We start from the raw sequence: 19,148 nt of genomic DNA, 5'->3' as shown, positions 1-19,148 counted from the left end.
CGGGCGGACACACTGGACACAGATGAGGATCCATAAAGTAAAATACAACAAAATGTTTAATGAGCAAATTCGTATTAGCAAATATGAAACTGCCACAGAGAGGGGGAGCGGGACAGAGACCACGGGTTGAGTCAGGAAGACTAAGGAGAAGAACCAACTACTTAAGAAACCAGGGTGGAGAACAGGAAGGACCAGAAGCCAAAGGACGGGAGCTGTGGTCCTGCAAAGGGAGAGGGCAGGGCACTGAGGGCCAGACAACAAAATTCAAAATAGTTTGGCCATAAAATATAAACACGCTATGTTCCTACCATGGGGGAAGAGAGGAGGAAAGGGGTGTAAGGGATAAGAGGCTGTTTGGGAAGGGGCTGTGGAGGTCCTACCCGCCCTGCTGTGCACACAGTCCCCATCCCAGCCCGTTCCCTCTGTGTCTGTGTGGGTGCATGTGTCTGTGTGGGCCTGTGTGCACTTGCCCAGTCCCCTTCCTGCCCTAGCCCCCCACCCCCCACCCCCCTTAATTGCTGCCATTCCAGTTGCTGCCGGCTGTCATTCGGCTGTCACTCCTCTGCCCATCTTCTTCAAGAGGGGGGAAAGGAGGAGGGGACAGGTGGGGGGAAAGTCCCCAGCCAGCCCTGCCCCCACCCTCCCCCAGCCACCTCTACCAGAAGTCCCGACGGTGGTAAGAATCAGGGTCACAGTATTTTGTGACCACCACTCTGTTGGCGAACTTGCGACCGGTTAGACCCTGCATGGCTTTCTGGCAGTCAAACACAGAGGTGAACTCCACGAAGATCTGTAGGAACAAGAGGCATATCTGTGAACAAGGTTGGCTCCTAGCATCTACTCAGCATTCATTTAAAGTACAGAATCAGCACAGGAAATGAGAGAACACCTCACCACACTGCACAGAGGACTTCAGTTCAGTATGAGGGTGTTTACCCAAACGTTCTCCAGTACCCAAGAACAAGGCACAGAAGCGAGACATCACAGAAATGAAGAAAACCAGGCAGGCCTGAGTCACTTAAGTACACGGGGCAGTGGCCAGAGGCAAGACCCCAGAGGAGAGAAGGGGTCACTTCTGCATCATGCACCCTACAGTGTTCCCCAAGCCACAACTGTCATGTTCTCCCCACAGACAAGGTAAGGAAAGCTCAGAAATTAGGACTCAAGCCCAACCTGAATTAAAACAGGTTCATCTATCCATGTTGACAAGCCTGCTTGAACCACTCAATCACCTTAAAGGAAATGATTACAATGAAGGTCCCCTAACATGGGAACTGCATGACTACCGCACTACTTTAACAAACCAGTTGACTTCAGAAGAGAGTGGAGAGAATATGAGATAAAAGTGATAGAAACTTTATGGGGCCAGCAAAATGGCCCTACAATTCCGGCATCCTGCATTCAACCCGACTCCTTCCCAAAACACTGTCCTATGCTTGCACAAAAACAAAAACAAGTGAGTTAAAAGGGGCTGGAGAGAGAGGGCTCAACAGTTAAGAGCACTGACTGCTCTTCCAGCGGTTCTGAGTTCAATTCACAGCAACCACACAGTGGCTCACAACCATCTCTAATGGGATCCGATGACGTTTTCAGGTGGGTCTGGCAGCGACAGTGTACTCACATACATTAAATAAATCTTTTTAAAAAATCTGTTAAAAAGAAACTGCAACCAAAATCAGGATTTGGACCTTACTGAAACAAGACATTTTAGAGATAGTAACATTTAAACAGAACTTAGGTAGACTAGACACCAAGGAATTAAATGAAGACTGTTTTACTATAATAGCATTCTTTAAAAAAACCAAGGTTATGGGTTTAGCCCGCTGGTTCTGGGGACAGAGATAATAAGCACTGTCTGTTAACACAGAAGTGTAGCTAGCACCTACTCTTTAAGCTTTAAGTACTCTTTAAGCTTTAAGTACTCACTGCATAATCCAGGTGTGAGGATACACATCTGCAATCCCAGCAGGGAGGCTGAGGCAAGATCACTAGCCCAAGATCAGTAGGGACTATGCAGTAAAACCCCATCTCAAAGCAGAAACAACCCCCCCCCCCAATATTGATAACTTAAAGCTGGATAATATACACTAAGCATCAGCATCAATCTCATATACTTTTAGAAGTTTAAGAATAGAACAAAGGTTAATATGGTAGCTAAGTGACACTAGTTCAAAGCTAGCCAAGCTGAGGCACCATAGTAAAACCCCATCTCAAATGAAAATCAATACACTCTCTCCCCCCGACAAAGAGTTAGCCGCTCAAGAGGCCAGTCTGTGCATTCAGAGATCCTGTATTTATTTACTCAATCCCCATTTAAGGCAGGCTTCCATTAAGGTGCCAGCCTGAATCAGAAAGAGTGGCATATCAAATACAGGCAAAGAAGCAGTCAAGAGGCTTTTTTAGTCAGATAGTCTTCTTCCTTTTGACTACTGCACCAGACCTCTGCTGCATTCCCAAGATTCATTTGAAACCTGCCCAGCCTCCCCATGTCTGAGTTTCTATCAATCCTCACCCACTTGGGAGTTCCCATCTACCCAGCTAACTGCTTCCTAGCTGACTCTATTAGGATATCTAAGTAACCTCAGAGGCAGTAGGCCTAAAAATGGCTCCACCTCACCTGTCACTCCCATCTCCACAAACTCATCCATTTCTCATTGCCCATTATAGTCACCACATCACTATGGACACAGAGATATTCTGAATGTCACTGGGCAATTTCGCCACTTCAAGTTTTATGGGGCATACAACCTGTATGTTTTCACTAGATAATATCACCTTGACTAAACAGTTTTATCTCCCAGCACAAGACATACTTTAAAGCAGGCCACCATCTTTCTCTTATACTAATACAGGCAACCCCATGGATCACCTGACTCATGACTCGGCACTCTCCATACATTATCAAAGAGCTAGCATTACATCAGCTTCCTTCTATCTGTGAAGCTCCACTCCTCTACAAGAAAACCCTAGGCTTCTTCCTCAAGTTCATAAGGACCTCCATAATCCTCTTGCAAAATTGGCCTCTTCTCTCAAATCCTGCTCATGGTCCTTTCAGCCATAACAAGAGTTCCTAAAAACCAATGGCTGAACATCCTGGCCTCATCTCATTCATACTCCTGCAATGTAGCAATTAGCTCTACAGGGGCAAAAGCAAGTCCCTACATTGAATATACCCTAACCCCAACCACACACACAGCAATCCTACCTAAAGTCTCTGCTTCTGTCCATCTGCCTAGGACAGGCACCTATCTAAAACCAGAACTTGGGTCTATGGAAGTGGCTCAGGGATAAAGCACTTGCTTAGTTAGCTACAATAAGGCCATGAATTCTATCTTTAGTACCAGAAAGAAAAATAAAGGCATGTAGCAACTCTGATACCCACCCTTTCCTGCTACTGCCCAACACAGCACCCTAGCAAAGTGTCCCCCGCTGTTTGTGGGTAAGAGCTCTATTCACAGCCAAATCTTCTAATGGCAGAATAAGAACACCAGCAACCCCTCAGCAGCACCTTCCAAGGTGGACATGCAAAGCTTATCTAAACCTACCATAGTGTAGAGGTGGTAACTCAGGAGCCTCTGAAATCTAGACTACAAACATGTGATGCCTAGCTGTGTGTGGTTGTCACCTTTGTACCACACTCTAAAAAGAGGTTCAGAAGCCAGTGAAAGAAGAACACAGATGCAGCTTCAAGGCACGTAGATAGTAAGAAAACTATATGTAGTAACATCTTACCAACAAAAAAGGCAAAGCTAAGCTGGGTGTGGTGGTGCACTCCTTTAATCCCAGCACTTGGGAGGCAGAGGCAGGCGGATTTCTGAGTTCAAGACCGGCCTGGACTACACAATGAGTTCCAGGACAGCCAGGGCTACACAGAGAAACCCTATCTCGAAAAACCAAAAAAAAAAAAAAAAAAAAAAAGGCAAAAAGCTACTTGCTAAAGGATCCCACATAAGAAAGAGAAAAACTAAGTTTTGAACTTATATATATATATATATATATATATACACACATATATATATATATACACATATACACACACACACACACACACACACCATATAGATAGATAGACAGACAGAGACACACACATAGCATCAATATATAGAAATCAATTTCTCCACTATAGGCCCCAAGACCCCAGGAGACCTTGATCCTCTCAGGGTCCTCTGCGTCACCCTTGTTCAGAACTAGTCAGGTACTGAGAGAGACAGGGTGCTAAGGGATTTGTTCACAAAAGATAAAAGGGCACCCTGACCTTTCCACAGCCAGGCACCTCGACGCCGTCCACGGGGCGGGGAATTTCAATGGATTTGACCAACCCATACTTGCTGCACTCGTCTCGTACGTCCTCTACAATCTCCTCATACTCCTCATCGTCCAGCAGCTCCTCAGGCAGCACCATGTTCATGAGGCACAGGACCTCAGTTGGGTGACCGCCCATCTGCACCTGAGAGCTCATCAGGCCGGGCACTTGAAGGGTCACAGGTGTCTGATTGATGGTGCTCTGTGGGGTCAGGGAGAACAGATCTGTCACAAAATGGCTCAGACTAGCCTCCCTCCATTCAAGCCTGTGCCTCTTACACCCAACTAGTGGGACCATTCCTCTACTTAAGCACTTATGAACCCAGTGCCCAAATCCCCTCCCATGAAAACTGGGGCAGAACTCAAGAAAACCTACCCATCCAACCCTTCCCACCCCCAGGGTCCCTCTAGCCAATGGAAGATGACGTGCCGGGAGGCTCACCAGCGTGGCATTCTTGGCTCCCACACTCGCCCTCTGGACAAGCAGCTTCTTGTCCCCTAGCTGCATCCCATTCAGCCCCGCAATGGCCTATGGTCAGAGGACAAAGGGTGGAAAGGGTGCAGGAAAAGCAACAGGTCAGGAACCAAAGGACCAGGCATTGGTGGGGAAAGAATGAAAGGCAAAGGGCTTTTAAGATTGGAAAGAGGCAAAACCAAGGGAAAAGGAATGAGTCCCCACAAGGCTTTGCTTAAGACTAAACACCCTGCCCCACCCCACCCCACCCCACCCCACAGCCTGAGGAGAGGATACCTAAGGTTAGAAATAAGAGTAGGGTTAAGGGCAGATGGAATGAGCAGCTACTCAGACTCACCTGATCTGTGACGTTGATGTCCACGTACTCACAGAAGGCATAGCCCTTGGAGAGCCCTGTGGCACTATCCTTAACCAAGTTGAAGGCCTTGAGAGGCCCAAAGGATGTCAGCAGCTCTTTTACCTACAAAGGGCCAAAAATTCATCAGGGTTTGGTCAGGCTGACAAAGGTAGCTAGCAAAAGAGCAGAGGATTTACCTGGTCATCATTTAGGTAATTGGGCAAACCCCCGATGAACAGCTTGTGGGCAGAATCTGGGACTACAGTGGATACAACTCCTAAAGACAAAAATGTATAAAGACTTCAATTCCAATACAAAGTAATTTCCCAACATCCAGGAAGAAAGCTGTGACTGGTGACACACACTTGTCTTTTCAGCACTTGGGGAGGCTAAGGCAGAAGAATCAGTCTCTCAAAAAAAAAAAAAAAAAAATCTACCATGGATTCACAGGTCCTATCTACTTAAGATACCATGTAAAGGTGGGAGGAGGCCACACTAAATCCCCTTATTCTGACAAGTATACAAGCATAGGCCAGCCAACAACTGAACATGAAACATTCCCGAAGAACTGACAACCACCCACCAACATCTCATCCCATTCGGTTGTTCAGTCCTTTGCCCTGTATCCATAAGCCCCTGCAGGGGTGACCTGCATTCTGAGGTAATGTGACAAGGAGCTGAGAGGCTGCTCAGAGTCTCAGAACATGCCTCAGTGTTGACTGCCACTGTAGTGATGACTAATGGTCAACTCTTCGAAGCTGTGTTCAGGATCCATTAAAGCTCTAATATAACTACATGGTGCTATCACCTGAGGGAGTCTGCACCACTTCTCTACTCAACTCACATAGAAGTGACGGCCAGATGTTTCTTAGCACACCCCACAAGCTTCACCAATATTAGCATTTAATTCTTAGAGTCAGTATCAGGCCCCTGCATCAGTCTGGCTACTCTGTATGGCTACCCTTTTCAGCCCTGCATCAGTCTGGCTACTCTGTATGGCTACCCTTTTCAGCTCTCCCCCATGCTAAATGCAGTGGTCCATCCTAATGTACAAAAGCATCAAGATAATGACTCGACACACCCAGAACCTGAGTCACTGTGCCCCACCCATCTTCTAGGCTGGCTCTGCCCCACTATAACTCTTTAGCCCCAAAGAACTGCAAGCATCAATTCAGCTATTTCTAACTATTAGAAGTGCACCCCAGTAGTCAAGTTATCTAGACTGTGCAACAGACCTAAGTTACAGTGCAACTATGACAAGCAGAAGCATTAACAGCCAGGCCATATCCAGTACTGCCATAAGCCAGAGGACAACCACTTTAAAAATCTATCTGGGGCTGAAGAGCTGGCTCAGCAGTTAACAGTGCTTGCTGCTCTTCCAGGGGGCCCAGGTTCAGTTCCCCAGCACCCACAGGAGGACTCATAACCACTCCTAACTCCAGTTCCAGGGAATTCGTCACTCTCGTCTGATGTCCTTAGACACCAGGCATCCAAACAGTATATACTTATATGGAGGCAAAAGACTCATACCTTAGGTACAAAAGCCCTAGCTTAAAGCAAAAGAAGTAAAGTTCTAAGAGTAGGAAAAGGGTGACTTCAACAGAGCTTTTCTAAAGCAGCTCAGCAGGCTTGACTCTGCACCAGTCTCTGACAAGTAAGCAGCAAGGCAGCAGCTGGACCACAAGCCCAATCTGGTAATCACTGTGACTTATCACTTCTCTCTCAGAGGGAGAACAAGGTAGGACCCAAGCCAGTTGTCCTAACTTCAATTCTTTGCTGTCTACAGCTAGAGAAAAAGGGAGACCAACACACTACAAACAGGGCGCATACAGAAGCATTCTGCTACACTTAATCCAGGGATACAAGGTGCTAACACTGGTGACTAAGAACAACAACTTCACTTCCACAGAAATGAAGCGCAGCGTCCACTACAGGTGATGTCAGTGTAAGTTATCAGTCCATTCTCTCCCCAGGAAGAACATCAGCCTTCCAATTTACAAATCTTTTAACTCTATCATCAATACTTATTGGATTTCATCAAATGCTTTTCCTCTCTAGTTTATTTAGTGACCTTTGTTTTTCTCCTCTGGAAGTGGAAGTTGAAAAAACAAGACAGAATTCCACTTGTTGCTGCCTCCTCCAAAGTGGTAATTTTGTGCAGAAGCACAGGCAGACCTGGAGGGCCAGGTCTTCAGACAGGCACATCCCAAAGAGACACAACACAGGACTGATCTTCCTTCTATTGTTTAATGGAAGCAATGTAGAGACTCCCTGTGAAAGAGGCCCGTCACTTAACAGCATGGCCCAAAGCAACTATGCCTGTTATCTACATGTTCTCAGTAGAAAGTTTAACATGAAAGAGTACAGAGAAAAGCTGAGCTAGGACTCCTAGGCCAACCTGTGCAGCCCAGAAAACCTATGAATTTCGTGATCACGAACAATTATTATTATTCACCACTCCTGGCTTTCCTCCTCTGTAAAGTGACAATTCCATCCACGACATGTGATGTGGCACATGCTTGTGATCTCAATACTGGGGGCAGAAAATCAAGTTAAGAGGCCAGTCTAAGATACAGTTATACCATGTGTCAAAAAACTACAGCTAGGCCTGCTGGTACAAGCTTATAATCCAACTCTGCAGGAAGATCCAAAGTTCAAGGCCTCCCTGGGAAACACAGAGAAAGCCTGCCTCAAACTACTAGTAAAAAGGCTGAGAGTATCCCCATGTGGCGAACCACCTGCTTAGCATATGCAAGGCTCTAAGTTCAATTCCTAATACCACAATGAGACCAGTAATAAAAGTAATATAAAAGGAATGACACTGTGCCAAAATTTATTTGTAAAAACAAGCAGTGGGCCAGGCGTGGTGGCGCACACCTTTAATCCCAGCACTCGGGAGACATTTCTGAGCTCGAGGTCAGCCTGGTCTACAGATCGAGTTCCAGGACAGCAAGGGCTACACAGAGAAACCCTGTCTTGAAAAACAAACAACAACAACAAAAAACCAAGCAGTGGGTCACAACTGACTTCCAAGTCATAATTAGCTGAGTGAAGGCTAAAAGAAGATTCAGGAACAGGCAATACCTGGCATGCCACACTGTGTCAGTAAAACCAGCAGGTGGCTGTCTATTCATGGAATTAAAGAGCAATCCAAACAATGAATTTAGTGCCAAGAGATACAAAAAAAAGATGTTCTACAGCTTCACCTGAAAGTCAGTAAGCAAGCAGGACCTAGTGGCACAGGGCTATAATCCCAACTACCCATGCAGCTGGGGGAAGGAGGCCCCCAAGTTCCAGGCCTGTCTAGGCAAACTTAGTGAGACCCTACCTCAAAATGAGAACTTAAAAAGGGGCTTGGGATTCAGGTTAGACAGTAAGTGCTTTCCTGACAAGCACAAGGACTGGAGTTCAAGCCCCAGTACCACTGTGAATCTTCTCCAAGCAATACTTTCAAGAGCATGCTAGCTTTAGACTCAGGTATGTGACCAGAACTTGCAGTAAGAAAGCATTCGGTAGTCAGGCCCTAACCCCAAGTCCTACACTACCAGAAATGTGCTCCTTCCTCTATAGAGAAGGGGTGACTTGACCTGGTTCCAGTGGGCACCCTCTGATGCTGAGCATCTACTCGGAGGACCCCACATTCACTGCAATCAGCCTCAGACCTGGGCCTCACTGACTCAGCTGGACCCCAGCACCAGTGTTTCCTGAAGCTCAGCAGGGGTCATACAGCCTGCAAATCCCAGCTCATCCCGCCTGACCTGCCAAAGGAAAGGCCAGCAAACTACAGCTAAACACTGAAAGATTAGTGCAGAATTGGGGGGGGGGGGGGGGGATCACAAAAAATCCAAATTTCTAATGACCCCGTCTGTAGCTTAAACAGTAAAGATCTATCGTGACCTACCAATCAGAGGTTATACTATATACAATTATAGGAAACAGTACAGAACACATGCCAAAGACATGGAATCAGTGAACACTAACATGCTAGGGCCACACACCAGAACCATGCAAAGATCTGTTGATATGTACTTACAAATACATAGCATACACAACACATCAAGCCCTAAAATCCCAGGGCTAAGGGGACAAGGTAAAAACAATGCCCAGACTGCAAGTCCCACACTTTCCAGGACACCTCTGATCTGGACCTGGCTCTGACATTTACAAGCTAAGCTAAACTTTAAGATTGAAGATCACAGATCACCACCTCAAAGGCCCAGGACACCTGCCAAGCTAGAAGAACATCCACAGCGCACACACACTATCTCCAAAGCAACTCTAGCTGGACTAAGTACAGGAACCTGGGTTGAGGAAACAGTGACTCCCCATACCACCCACCCAACGAATTCCCACTCACCAGGCACATAAACAGAGGGGTTCTCTGACATGCCAGGCAATGGCTGATAGTCATGAGGCCTTCGAATCTTCAATGACTGGCCCTGGAAGATGATGCCATCAAATGCCATGGCCTGGGTCGTCTCATCCACTGACCGGAACTGAAGGAAGAGAAACAACAGAGCTAAGGGGTAGGTTGGGACTAGACCAGCCCCCAAGACTCTTAACTTTCCTCCCACTTATATAAACAAACATAGTACCAAACCCATAATGAACAATGGGAACAAGCACTACCAGATAGCTTCTAGAAGCTCACACTCTAGAAAGCAATATCCTCGCACCCAGCAGATAGCAAGCACACTATCATAAACTCTGACAATGTTGGAAAGGGACCAACTGCTGAGAAGCCAGCATAGAAAAGTTAGGTCAACTAAGTTACGTGGCAATGACAGCCCAGGCTTTCTGATGAAGTGACATTAGTCTCCAAGAGTACAAATCAAAGTGGACTCTTATGGGCAATGCAGTCTGAAAAGGGAACACTGAAAAACCTCTTCCGCAGCCTTGGTCATGCCAACACCCCACGGTTTTTAGGAGTATGACCCCAGAGTCGAGCTAGGTCTTTACAGACAGTTCCAAACTAACGAACTGCCCAAACGTAACGTATAAACACCGAGAGTAAACTGCCTCAACCTAGGCCCCAAATAGGGAGAAACATCGAGCCCTCTGCAAGATCAATGTAGCCTAAGCAGAGTGGACTGGGCCAGAATAGTCTCAAAAACCAACAAAGCAGGAAGAAGCCACAAAGTCCTCCCAGTGAGGTAGAGCATAGGAAGGCATAAGGTAGGACAGGACTACAGAACTACTCCAGCAGCCAAATGGAAAATGAGCTGCAGGGAAAGCAGTCAGAGTAGGCAGCACAGACCATCCCTACTACCCCTTACCCTTATCACTGGAAAACTCACCTCCAAAAAGGCAAAATTCTTGTCTTGATTTATCTGCACAGCCAAGACTGGGTTGCCAGGGGCCTGAGTCAACCCTCCCAAGCGCATCTGGGCGTTGAAGAAGTCCATCATAGCCTCCTGCAGAGGGAATAGGAGACAGGGAAGGGCGGGGAGGGAGGTGGAGAGAGGAGGGGAAGGGTGAGAGAGGGAGACACAGAGGGGTTTGGGGGTAAGGGGAGAGGAATGGGGGAAGGGAGAACGGGGAGGGAAAGGGACAGTGGAATATGGGTCAGGGGTGTAGAGGTCAATAGTAGGAAAAAATGCAGGAGGAAAATGAGAAAACAGAGAAGAAGCAATACCAAAGGACAGGAGACAGGGAGCAAATGGGCCAGACAGGAGGACAGGCATGAGGGATGAGCCATGGAGCCCAAAAAGTTAGGAAAAGTTATTCAAGAAAAGATGAAAGGATGTGACAGCAAGAGGAAAAAAAAACAAAAACAAAAAACATGATGACACAAGGAAGAAATGCCCATTGCAAACAAGGCAGGAAAGGGTAGGAGAGCAACAGGCAGGAAGAGAAAGACAAGCAAAGGGACAGGAAGGGTGCCCAGAGAGGCAGAACAAGTAGAGTGCAGGGGCGGGGAGGGGTGGAGGAGCAGGGGAAGAAGGGGTAGGGCGGGAGGGGAGGAGAAAAGAGTGATGTGGAGGGATCTGGCCCTGGAGTCCGGGGGCTGGTTTATCAAATGTAGCAAAGTGCAGGTTGAGAAAGTCAGAATGGACCTTACTTGCCTTCAACGATGGTAGCAAACTTTTTGTTGCTACGAGGGATCTCAGCCCCACAATATTTCACTTTAAAGAGAAATGGAAACAACTCTTTGATCTCGGGATTCTCAGGGGGTGCCACGGGAAGGGGTGGGGGAGAGGGATGGGGGAGAGGAGCGGTGGGGAAGGTGGGGGAGGTCAGGACTACCAAAAACAAAAGAACAGCGACCATGGGAGGGATGTGGGGAAAAGGATGTGGATAGACGGCAGAAAAGGAGAGCATGTCAGAAAACTGTAGGGGCGTGCGTCTGTTTGTACGTGTGTTGAGTCTCCCTCTCTGTCTCTCTCCAACACGTAGGTACAATATGTAGGTGGGTACGTTATGTGTGTGTTTGATCCCTGGGTTGCTGGAGGAGGTTGGGGAAAGGGAGACGGGAGAGGGGAAGAGGAGGGAGGGAGGGGCCACCCCCAGCCCGGCCCCTGGCTGGCTCAACTCCATCCGTCCGTCTGGGAGGGGGCCGGGGGGTCTTGCAGGAACAGAGTCTGACGCGTGCAGGTTGGGGAAAGGGAATGGAGGGTGGGGAGGCACAGGGTGGGGAAACAGGGGAGAGGGCAGGGGTAGGAGGAGGGCAGTACCTCAGTAATGCCAAAAGGGATGTTGCCCACGTAGAGACGTCTGGCCTGTCTGGTCATCTGGCTCCCAACCACAGGCACTGGCGTTGGGGTCACAGCCAGACCATCAGGAGTCATGGTCGGGAGAAGGGCAGTGGCTGGAATCTGACCCGCAGCTTCAAGAGAGGTATAGAGAGTAAAAACCATCAGCAACCCTAAAACCAGGACCACTCAGTGTACACTGACCCTACCCAGCCACCCTCCAGACGATGATTTCAGGAAGCTCTTCAATCACCCAAGTCAACTCAGCAGTGGGGCCCCATCCAATACCCACTACTAAGAAGTCTGATTTCCTAAGCGGCCCACTGTGGAAGACATTCCCTCCTGCAGCAGCGCTTCCCATGGTAGGTACCAGAAGCCTTTGAGTATGATCCTTCAGATTCACCAAACATGTTCTCACACAGAACTTTAACTCCTAACACACACACACACACACACACACACACACACACACACAATATTTTAACCCCTACAACAGTCTATGGGAGGGAGAGGCCTACCTTGCATGGCCTTGTACTGCATTGGGGTGATGTGCTCAAAGCCAGGCGGTGGCACGTCCCAGTATTTACGCACCTTCTTCTTCTTCTCATGGCGGGGAGAACGACTGGGGAAGGGGGGAGGGGGAAAGTGGGGCAGGGCAACCTCAGTCTGACCAACACTGGGCCTCCAAGTCCCATAAGGGAACACCTCCCAGCCCACCACACCCTCCCACACATAAGCTCCACTCTCTCCAGGAGGGAGAGCTGGGCCTGGGCCTGAGGAGGGACACTGGCAGATGAGCCTCTTCCCCAGTGCTAGGGCCAGGGTGGGGATGCAAGGCAGGCAAATTGCACAGGTGAGGAAGGAGATAAGGGAGTGGACATGGGGCAGAAGGGGCAGGAAGAGAAGCTCACATCAATCCACCGTGCTCCTCTTTAGCGCCTCTGGTCAAAGGTTTGCTGAGGGGTGGGAGGGAAAGGGAAAGGTATGGGGAGGAGTGACTGGGGACCTTTGTCTTCCCCACACAACACACCATGCCCAAGGTCACTGAACCCCAAGACCAAGGCAGGACCGAGGAACATGCTGGCCCCCTCAGCCCTGCCAAGCCCCCCAACCCTACCATTCCCAGGAAAGAGGAAGTAATAAGCAGGAAGAGACTATGCCACTCTATGGAGAAACTGAGATAAGGAAGGAGGCTCTTCATATATCCCACACCTCCTTACCTAGAAGGAACAGAAAGAATGAGGGAACCCAGGAAAGGAAGATAACTCTAAATAACTAAACCAATAGCCCTGAGCTGGAAAATTAAGGCTCAGGCTTCAGGTACAGCCTGCCCTACTCCCAGAACACATCGGAAGAAGAAGAAACAGGGCTTCAAAACAGCCCCAAACAGAATGAGAGAACAAAACATTAACTGGGCCCTTAAAGACAGGGACAGCCTTGCCCTTAGAGAGAGGAAAAGGGAAAAAAAAAGTCTCTGTCCCCAGGAACTACTGCCCCCAGCAGTCCTTTAGCACTGCCAGAGAAACTGAAAGAAATCCCATAAACAGAGAAAACGGAGTTCAAGATAGACCAAGCAGTACCAACACAGAGACCAGTCATCCAGCCAGAGGTTCCAGAGCTCTAGTACCTTCGTCGTCTCCTATCCCGAGAGGCACTGCGCTGGTCCCGGTTGCGCCGATCTCGGCTCCTGCTCCTGCGCTTTCGATCTCGGCTTCGAGAGCGACTGTGACTACGCTTCCTGTGCCGATTCTCCTTGTCCCGCTCTGGACAAGTGTGAGAAGAGATGGAATGAGTGAAGAGAAAGTGCAGGCCCAGCCCACCCTGCGTGCTGGTGGCTATACCAAGACCCAGGGAGGCCTCCCCCCCAAGGGAAGGGATTTTAATAAAAGGAGACAACAGGCCTCCTGGGTCCACACACGAGTCTACAAGGACTCTGAGGAACCAAAGGGTCAGGGCCTGGAAATGCCCCCGGGGTGTAAGATACCTGAAGATGCTCAAGAGGAGCTGAGGAGCCAGAGAAGACAGAGGAAGCTGGCTCCTGTTCCCCCTCGAGGGCTGAGGGGCCTGACCTCAGGGTCGTCCCTGAGAGGGGCAGGGCTAGAGGCTGGGGAATCAAGAGACCCAATGATGTTTTCCTGAAGAAACCCACCAAACCCTCAGGAAAAACCTCTGCAACCAGCTGGTACCCACAAGCCCCACCATCAGACCCCAGGGTCAGGTGCCAGGCAGACCTAGTAACCTTAAGAAGTGAGGAAACTCAATTCCATCCCTTCCCAGCCAGGTGAATAATGCAAGAGTAAACACCCTCTGAAAGGGAGGGGCTTCTTTCTAAATGTACAGAAAGGAAGGAAAAGATACCTCCCAAACATTTCAACTCATGGTCCAGAAAGCCGCATCCACCAGCCCCTGGCTACCTCACTCCCTCAAAGCCAAAAGCAGGGTGGGCTAGAATAAGAACCTGTGTCTTCACCATTATCTACTGTTTCCTTTGCTTCTTTGCCTTAGAGGCCATGGCTACTAATAACAGAGCACAGCCTTGCAAGAAAAACTACAAAGCCTCAGAGGGCAAAGGCAGGCAGGTGGATCTGAGAGTTCAAGGCCAACCTGGTCTACATAGCAAGTTCCATACCAGCTAGAGGTACATTAGTTGGGTTCCAACTTAAACCAAAACACAATATAACTCCTATTCTGCAGACTACCCACTTCAGGTAGACGCTAAACCAGGATCGCCTTAATACATTTTCTTAATTCCAAAGTACCACCGATCTCTCAACCATCAACCCACGCACCCATACAGAGCAACACAACCAGGAGTGATGAGGCATGTGGCAGGCTGACACAGGAAAAGAAAAAGAGTTGGCTAGTGAGTTAAATTAAGATCCTATCTCAAAAACAAACATACTCAAGAACCGAAACAGGTGTATCCCAAAAGTATTGACTTCTAAGATTGGCAGTAGGAAAAAAAAAAAAAAAAAAAAAATCAATGAGAAAATTTTCAAAGTAGATTTTAAACTCACCTCACATTTATATTATGTATTTTTCTGTTGCAGTAAGTAGGAAAATTTGAAATCTTTAACTCCTTTACTAATACTAAAAAAGCAAAAAAAAAAAAAAAAAGCCCAGCGTGGTGGCGCACTTGGGAGGCAGAGGCAGGCCGATTTCTGAGTTCGAGGCCAGCCTGGTCTACAAAGTGAGTTCCAGGACAGCCAGGGCTACATAGAGAAACCCTGTCTCGGGGAAAGAAAAAAAAGCAGTGAAGCCCAGACTGAAATTGTAATGCAAGTAAGTTAGGTACCAGGCTGTATTCTGGAATGAATACCAAGCAAAAAACATTCAGTACAGAGTCTGGGTTCAACTACTAACAGAAAAGAATTTGCATGCATACATGCAAAGAATAAAATAAAACAATCAAGAGCTAGACAGAGGCAAGAACTGTGGAATATTGAGACAAGCACAGAACCAGGCAGCTCTGGCTCCACACCACGAAGAGGGGCCACTTACAAATCCCAAATGTCTTCCCTGCTGCTAAGTCTCAAAAACAAAGAACCCCAGAGATGAAGTGACAATACCAAGGGCCTAGGACACAAACTCCCAGTAGACTTAAGGAACTGAGAAGGGGGCTAAAGTTGAGATAGAGTGAGGCTGGGTCAGAGACAAATACCCATAGGCAAGCAAGGTGACAAAGTGGTCAAGCTTTCTTCCAGCAAGACAAGAACCTTCTCCCACATAATGATGCTGGACAGTTAAGAAAAGGAAACTTCACTTGCTCAAAACGCTATAATGTAGTTGTCTTATGTACACAACTCCAACAACTGGCCCTTCTAGGCCAGGTCTCAGGCCCTGTTGCCAACATCAGCAGGGACACTCGAGAACTACAAGGAACTGGCTTTGCAGTCAGAGATCTACACAAAAGCAGGAACTTAGCTTTAACATCCATTTTCCCCTTCCTTGAATGAAAGTCAAATCTACACTACCCAGGTCTCATGAGGGAGTAAAATTTGCCATCCACTTTACCCACCCTTCTATAACAACACCAGTCTATTTGAGCCAAAATCCACCTATCTTCACAATACCAATTATAGCTAGTTAGGCACCTAGCATAACCCAAGCCACATGCTATATATACACACTGCTCCATTTCAACTCAGCTCCAGCTTTCCAACTAATGCTTGGAGCATTTTCTCTTAAGAGAAAATAAAAATAAAAACTAAATGAGCCTCAGTTTCCTGCTCAATAAACAGAAAACTATTTTGTCCTCAGAAGACTGTTACAAGTAATTCACTTAGAACTGTTTAGAGCCTGGTGGTGGTGGCTCACACCTCAAGCAGAAGGCAGAGGCAAGAGGATCTCTGTGAGTTCAAGGACAGCTCGGGCTACACAGAAACCTGAAACCTTCTCAGAAAAAAGCAGATTTTAAGAGTTTAACAAATTTCCTTGCCTTGACAAGGAAGGAGTTTAATTACAACTATAGTCAGTATGTACCACTAATTTCAAAAACCCAGTAAACAAAGCATCGATGATCAGCATACAGGTAACAGATTAGACTGTCAGATAAAGAGTAATGAAGGTATTTGAACTCAGGTATGTTCAATCCCTAAGCCCTATACTCTAAAGCAATACACTACTCAAAGCAGAAAAGCTCACCAAGGACACTCAGAATAATTACTTTTCCACGTGTACTGTTTTAGCTACTCTCTCCTCAATTCCAGCTTCATTTCAAATAATTCTCAAGGTCTCATCCAGTGCCCCAACACAAGACAGCTTAAGTCTCAACCCTCAAGAAATTTAAACTCTTCGGTCTCAAAAAAGAAGAGGTTGTAGAGAATGTCTTGTAAATCAACGTTTTCCTCGGTATCCCTAAATCCGCCAGCACCAACATAGCCTGCTTGCCTTTCTGATCCAAATTCATAGTACAAGATCTTACCTTGGGAGCACCTGCCTCCACTAACCTGTTAATGGGCCAGCTCCCTCTTCCCCATTCTGTTGAATATTTTACAATCCCTATAGTGTAACTGGCTTTAGGTACCCGAGTTTGGAATGATACAGGACCTGGGCTTTGCCTAAAACCGATAAGTTTAGGGATTGTTAGGGATATGGAAAACAGATATTGTCTGCCGCCAAAAAAAGCCCCAAGGCATACATGATTTATGCTCAACAGGAGCACAAAGAACGCAGACTTCCCTCTTTGGCGGGCAAACAAGTGTAGGACACATTTTTATCTAAGACACCGCAAAGCCGGAGACGGAGACGGAGACAGAAACATCGAGGTAGGAGAGTTCTGGAGAAATCAAAAAAATATGAACAGGCTCGAAACCTACAAGCAGCGGGAGATTGCACTGCCAGTCCACGTGAAGGAAAAGGAAAGGAGGGGGGGGGGCTGATTCACCACCGCCATTTTGGAAACAAAGGGGGCGTGGAGAAAAGAAAAGTACGCACGACCGGAAGCGGAAGTGCCAAGGCAGCAAAAGAAAATGACAGAATTTAGAGACCAAAATTCATCTTTCTCAAGTAAAAGACAAAAATTTAAAACGACAACAGAAAAGCTTCACATTACGGAATCCCGCGCGCTCTCAAGGCATCTACTTAACAAAACGCGCCGCCTCCGCCGAGACCACGTGGGCGCGGGCTATTGCGGCGCGCACGCGCCCTGAGCCTCGCCCGCCACCCCTTCCCTCAGCGCCGAGAGGAGGTCACGTGAGCTCGGCGCGCGCGGCACGGACGGGGGGGTGGGGGGGTAGCGTGCGGCCCTAGGGAAGCGAACAAGAGAGGGAAATGGCGGGGGGGCACAGGGCGAAGCAAGAAGCCACCCCACAACCCCGGCGCCCTCACCTTGTTTATTCTCGTTGAGCTGCCGCTCGAACTCGTCGAAGTCCGACATGCTTAGGCGGCCGCGTAGGGCCCTGTGCAGCTCTCGCCTCGCCTTGCCGCCCGCCCGCTCCGGCTACTTCCGCCGCTGGCTTCGGCTACTTCCGGCCCCCGCCGGCACTCCGTCGCCTACCTAATCAAGCCCCAAGCCCCGCCCCTCCCAGGCTCCACCCCCTCGTCCCGCCCGACCCGCCCCCCCCCGGAACTTCCCCGAGCTCGGCTCCGAAGCCTGTCGGCTGTTCTCGGACGGAGCAGTCGGAAGGCGGCGGTCGCCGTCAAAATCACCCGAAGCGAGGATTATGCCGGCTGCCCGAGTTTCGGTAACTTTTCGGAAACTAGCGTTTCAACGTTCGGAGGATTCCGCGAGTCTTCGCGTTCCCCGACACCAGCCCCCTCTAAAGACACGGATTTTCCTACAACTCAAACCGTCTGTCTCTGGCCTCCTCTGGAAATCCGTCCCACCCCTCGCCGACCCTGTCCAAGCGGTCAGTCACTTCCAACAATCCTAACCGTCCGGGCCTTCGGCTCTTTCCGAAGGTTTCCAGCGCTCGCTCACCGCCCCTCTAGAGATTAAGCCCGATTCTAGTCTTCGGCTCTTTCCGGAGGCGCCACAGGGTCACTCCGCCCCTTCCGGAGAATATCGGTCCCTTCCGCCACTGCTTCGGGAAGGTCTCACGCCCAGGAGGGAAGTTCGGCTCTTTCCGCTCTTGCTTCGGCTCCTTTCGGCTTAAAGACCCGAAAAGGGAGGGAGGACTGATGGGAGGTGGGCCAGATAGCTACGGGGGAGGGGGCGGGGTCTCAGCTTTCGGTCCCTAGCTCTCTAGGAGAAAACTGAAAAAACTGACCTCGCGGAAGGCCAGAGAAAGTGTGTGGGACAGTAGCAGCCAGTGCGACAAAGGGTGTTCGAGGCCGCTGCGGAGGTTGTTAGCTCAGCTTGGGACGCCTGCGCACGGTGATTGGAGAGGGGTTTCTGCGCCTGCGTAGCGGTCTAGGGCACGTTTTTCTCAGCGCTCCGGAGGATCCGCCATTCTAAATCCACATTGCGCGTGCGCCCGATCTCCTCCCACACACCCCTTCCCCCACCGCCAACCTCAGCCCCCAAGGCACTAACTTCAAGACGGTTAAACCTGACTGCTCTCTCCCGGTTGCCAAGGCAATCGCGTTAAATTGTCCGCCCCTGCTCCTGCTGCGCAAGCGCCGAATGTGACACCTCCGAGAGATCTCCTGACCCCTGGCGGGCAGGCGGAAAAGAGTCTACCCAGCGCCCCGGTACCTCCTCCGGGCTGGCTCAGCTAAACGTTCATTGAATCAATGCCCCAGGCGCTGCCTTCTTAAAGTCGTCTTACCTCAGTTTCTCCTACTGCTCCGCTTCCCACCTCTGCCTCCTGGGGCTAATTACACCCTACCCTCCCCAACCTCTCTAGAGGCTTCTGGCTGAGCGCTCCTGTCCCAGTCTCCGTGGCGACGGCCACCCCTT

At 48.9% G+C, this 19,148-nt stretch overlaps 1 protein-coding gene across 11 annotated transcripts; it reads right to left on the bottom strand.

Moving 5' to 3' along the window:
- Positions 1 to 26: 26 nt before the first annotated feature.
- On the bottom strand, positions 27 to 19,087 carry U2af2 (U2 small nuclear ribonucleoprotein auxiliary factor (U2AF) 2). Of its 11 annotated transcripts, none has more exons than XM_030242366.1 (14): positions 17,636 to 19,087; positions 13,791 to 13,910; positions 13,434 to 13,569; positions 12,718 to 12,762; positions 12,325 to 12,428; positions 11,789 to 11,940; positions 11,180 to 11,239; positions 10,412 to 10,528; positions 9,472 to 9,610; positions 5,312 to 5,391; positions 5,115 to 5,237; positions 4,733 to 4,831; positions 4,256 to 4,504; positions 34 to 790 (listed from the first exon to the last, which is right to left on the bottom strand). In XM_030242366.1, exons 8-14 carry the CDS (start codon positions 10,520 to 10,522, stop codon positions 656 to 658), a joined length of 936 nt encoding a protein of 311 aa, XP_030098226.1. In that variant the 5' UTR covers positions 10,523 to 10,528; positions 11,180 to 11,239; positions 11,789 to 11,940; positions 12,325 to 12,428; positions 12,718 to 12,762; positions 13,434 to 13,569; positions 13,791 to 13,910; positions 17,636 to 19,087; the 3' UTR covers positions 34 to 655. The 11 variants fall into 11 exon arrangements, with proteins under 11 accessions (NP_001192160.1, NP_598432.2, XP_030098226.1 ...); XM_030242369.1 differs by having other exon boundaries at positions 4,745 to 4,831; XM_017322124.2 differs by lacking the exon at positions 11,180 to 11,239.
- Positions 19,088 to 19,148: the final 61 nt, after the last annotated feature.

This window comes from Mus musculus, chromosome 7 (genome assembly GCF_000001635.26).
Source record: "Mus musculus strain C57BL/6J chromosome 7, GRCm38.p6 C57BL/6J".
Taxonomy (NCBI): domain Eukaryota; kingdom Metazoa; phylum Chordata; class Mammalia; order Rodentia; family Muridae; genus Mus; species Mus musculus.
Note: the sequence above shows the minus strand (reverse complement) of the source record. Positions and strands in the feature narration are given on the sequence as shown.

Coding starts and splice junctions, on each gene's coding strand:
- U2af2 (NM_001205231.1), bottom strand. CDS start 17,684: ATGTCGGACTTCGACGAGTTCGAGCGGCAGCTCAACGAGAATAAACAA. Junction 12,763..13,433: donor CGGGATAGGAGACGACGAAG/GTACTAGAGCTC, acceptor CCCACCCCTCAG/CAAACCTTTGACCAGAGGCG. Junction 5,392..9,471: donor CCCCTCTGTTTATGTGCCTG/GTGAGTGGGAAT, acceptor TTTTGTCTTTAG/GAGTTGTATCCACTGTAGTC.